Here is a 4082-nt window from a genome sequence, read left to right as displayed (position 1 = left end):
TGAGCGTGTGTGTGTGTGTGTGTGTGTGTGTGTGTGTGTGTCCAGGTTGTTGCAGCAGACCTACAAGCCTAGTGATGAGTTTGTGGAGGCCATCAATGCCGCCCAGAGCTCCTGGAGGGCCACAAGCTACACAGACACACAGCTACACACACTTCAGGAGCTGATCTACAGAGCAGGAGGACCCCGCTCCCACATCCCACAGTAATACACACACACACACACACACAACTATACACACTCATGCTCTACACACACTCCATCCCGCAGTAAGACACACTCACGCGTCCTCTACACATATTTTCTATTCAGTTAAGTCACCTAAACATTTAAAAACTCAAGATATACTGAGGTGTGTGTGTGTGTGTGTGTGTGTGTGTGTGTGTGTGTAGACGTGTTCGCCCTGCCCCTGTTTCCATGGAGATGGCAAAGTTGAGTGCTGGGCTTCCTGAGCACTGGGACTGGAGAAATGTGGGAGGAGTCAATTACGTCAGTCCCGTGCGTAACCAAGGTAACACAAACACACATCGTCTCCAGCGTATGTTTTCTTCATAGACAACAAACATTGTATCCCCATTTACCAAATCTCCCCCTAAGAACATTAAAGTAAGGAGTAAAAACAACAACAATTACCACAATTAACACGTTTACACAATTAATAACGTAATAACCAGCAGCTATACACAGAATTTGGATATGCCCACAATTAACACGCTGACAACTTTCAAACGAGAGTTTCCTGGCAGATGCACATCCCCTTTCTGTCCACCAAACGCCTCTCAACACGCCATGGCCTGCTGCCCCCTGCTGGCTAGGTCACGAATTAAACGTGTAGAAGGGGAGGAAGTGCCATCCCCATTCATGAGAAATGACCCATGCTATAGTAATATGGCAGCTAATAGGCTAGCCACATCGCCAGTAATATGGCAGCTAATAGGCTAGCCACATCGCCAGTAATATGGCAGCTAATAGGCTAGCCACATCGCCAGTAATATGGCAGCTAATAGGCTAGCCACATCGAGAACATACTCTTATGTCCACCAGTAATATGGCAGCTAATAGGCTAGCCACATCGCCAGTAATATGGCAGCTAATAGGCTAGCCACATCGCCAGTAATATGGCAGCTAATAGGCTAGCCACATCGAGAACATACTCTTATGTCCACCAGTAATATGGCAGCTAATAGGCTAGCCACATCGCCAGTAATATGGCAGCTAATAGGCTAGCCACATCGACAACATACTCTTGTGTCCACCAGTAATATGGAAGCTAATAGGCTAGCCACATCGACAACATACTCTTGTGTCCACCAGTAATGTCCACCAGTCCACATCACTCACATACAGTACTCTGCTTGCAATAGTAAGTCCCTGCCCCCCCCCCCCCCCCCCCCCCATACACAGCACATTGTCTCATGAGGAAGCTTCTCCAACACACACATTGCACACTGCCCTCTTCCCACATACACAGCACACTATCCCATCTCCCCTGTCATCCCCCCACCACACACACCAAGACCCCTGGCAGTTGGGTTAGCCCCTTGAGCCGTGGATCTGCCCAAGGTTTCTTCCTTGGTAAGGGAGTTTTTCCTTGCCCCTGTTGCTCTTGGGTGCTCCTTGTTGGTGCCCCCCCAATTCCAATCCTCCCCCACCTTTTTTATGCAGCCCTTGCCACTTAATCTACTAAACCCCTCTTCTACTGCACTTTTTACCCCCCCCCCCCCCCATTAATGCACAAATAGGCTGACACCAGACATAATTTCACTGCATTTCTTACTTCCAGTAACTATATGCATGTGACAATAAACTTCCTTGTATCCTTGTATCCTTGTAATGTGGCAGCTAATAGGCTAGCCACATCGACAACATACTCTTGTGTCCACCAGTAATGTGGCAGCTATAGGCTAGCCACATCGCCAGTAATATGGCAGCTAATAGGCTAGCCACATCGCCAGTAATATGGCAGCTAATAGGCTAGCCACATCGCCAGTAATATGGAAGCTAATAGGCTAGCCACATCGACAACATACTCTTGTGTCCACCAGTAATATGGCAGCTAATAGGCTAGCCACATCGCCAGTAATATGGAAGCTAATAGGCTAGCCACATCGACAACATACTCTTGTGTCCAGTAATATGGCAGCTAGTTTGTTGGTTTGTGTGTGGCCAGAAGGGAGCACATATCGGACACCATTGTTATCATTTGCATCACTAATCACTATGCCATAGAGAGTTAAATCTATAGAGCCTAAACACCATAGAGTTAGATCTATAGAACCTAAACACCATAGAGTTAGATCTATAGAACCTAAACACCATAGAGCTTTAGATCTATAGGTCTGTACAATAATACAATAATAATACAATAATAATAATCTGTTTAACCCCTGTGTGTGTGTGTGTAGCGTCATGTGGGAGTTGCTACTCCTTTGCCTCTATGGGGATGCTGGAGTCTCGCATTCGGATCCTGACCAACAACACACACCAGCCCATCCTCAGCCCCCAGCAAGTGGTGTCCTGCTCTCAGTACTCGCAAGGTACACACACACACACACACACAATATTTATATATATATATATATATATATATATATATATATATATATATATATATATATATGTGTGTGTGTGTGTGTGTGTGTGTGTGTGTGTGTGTGTGTGTGTGTGTGTGTGTGTGTGTGTGTGTGTGTGTGTGTGTGTGTGTGTGTGTGTGTGTGTGTGTGTGTGTGTGTATGTATATATATATGTATGTATATGTACACACACACACACACACTCTGAGTGGCCCTCTGTGTGCCGGTCTCTAGGCTGTGATGGCGGGTTTCCGTACCTCATTGGGAAGTACGTGCAGGACTTTGGCATCGTGGAGGAGGACTGCGTTCCTTACCTCGGGGCCGACGCCCCCTGCTCTGTCCCGGACAAGTGCCGCCGCCTCTACGCCTCCGAGTACCACTACGTGGGCGGTTTCTATGGCAACTGCAACGAGGCGGCCATGATGCTGGAGCTGGTGAGGGATGGCCCGATGGGCGTGGCCTTCGAGGTGAGCAGCATATACGTCCGTGTGGGATGCTGGGTAATGTAGGAGATTCACATGGATGTCTCGCAGAAGCCCTTTCAGTCTGACACACAGGTTGAGGTGGATTGGGTTCTGAAGTGGCAGGTGTGGCTGAATTGACCGATCCCAAGCCCCGCCCCCCTTTACTATGTCACGAGGCTATCTCTCCACCTCAACATGAGCTGCTTAACAGGCTAGCCACTCCCCCAAGTTACATGGGAACTTGGATCTGAGCAGCACTTGGTTCCGTCTTCAATTAATCCTCGAAATATGGTTAGATTTTGTTATGGACACAACAACATATATCGCAGAGACCTGTTTATTGAATCAGTCACATCTGCAGCAAATAAGGTAAACTACCTGCTTGTGATAACGTGCTAATTGTTTATCCCCAGTTAACATGCATCCCATTAAGATCTGTGACACCGGATTGATTTGTCCTCAATTTGTGGTGTTGTAGTCTCACTCAGAATCTACTGTGGAATGCTGGGTAATGTAGTCTCACTCAGACTCTACTGTGGAATGCTGGGTAATGTAGTCTCACTCCTCCCCCCAGGTGTACCCAGACTTCATGCACTATCAAGAGGGCATCTACCACCATACAGGTATGTGTATACACCCACACACACACACACACACACACACACACACACACACACACACACACACACACACACACACACACACACACAGAGAGCGACCCCTCTTCCTCCTCTAAGGCTCTGTGTTGTCCCCCCCACACAGGTGTATCGGCGGGTGATTTCAACCCGTTCGAGCTGACCAATCACGCGGTGCTGCTGGTGGGCTACGGCCGCTGCCACAAGACGGGCCAGAAGTTCTGGACCGTGAAGAACAGCTGGGGCGAGGGCTGGGGCGAGGACGGCTACTTCCGCATCCGCCGCGGACACGACGAGTGCAGCATCGAGAGCATCGCCGTCGCCGCCAAGCCCATCCCACCGCTGTAGGCACGCACACACACACACACACAGATACACACATACACACACATGCGTACACACACACACAAACA

At 48.6% G+C, this 4082-nt stretch overlaps 1 protein-coding gene across 1 annotated transcript in view; it reads left to right on the top strand.

The window, feature by feature from the left end:
• The window catches only part of ctsc (cathepsin C), an 8077-nt gene extending 3995 nt beyond the window's left edge, over nt 1-4082 (top strand). Inside the window, exons 4-9 of the mRNA XM_042062962.1 lie at nt 46-201; nt 390-508; nt 2403-2534; nt 2805-3037; nt 3609-3657; nt 3797-4082. Of these exons, the coding sequence (XP_041918896.1) occupies nt 46-201; nt 390-508; nt 2403-2534; nt 2805-3037; nt 3609-3657; nt 3797-4017 (910 nt within the window). The 3' untranslated portion in view covers nt 4018-4082. The remainder of the gene's footprint in view (nt 1-45; nt 202-389; nt 509-2402; nt 2535-2804; nt 3038-3608; nt 3658-3796) is intronic.

This window comes from Alosa sapidissima, chromosome 15, assembly GCF_018492685.1.
Source record: "Alosa sapidissima isolate fAloSap1 chromosome 15, fAloSap1.pri, whole genome shotgun sequence".
Lineage (NCBI taxonomy): Eukaryota > Metazoa > Chordata > Actinopteri > Clupeiformes > Clupeidae > Alosa > Alosa sapidissima.
This window is presented reverse-complemented; position numbering and strand designations above follow the sequence as displayed.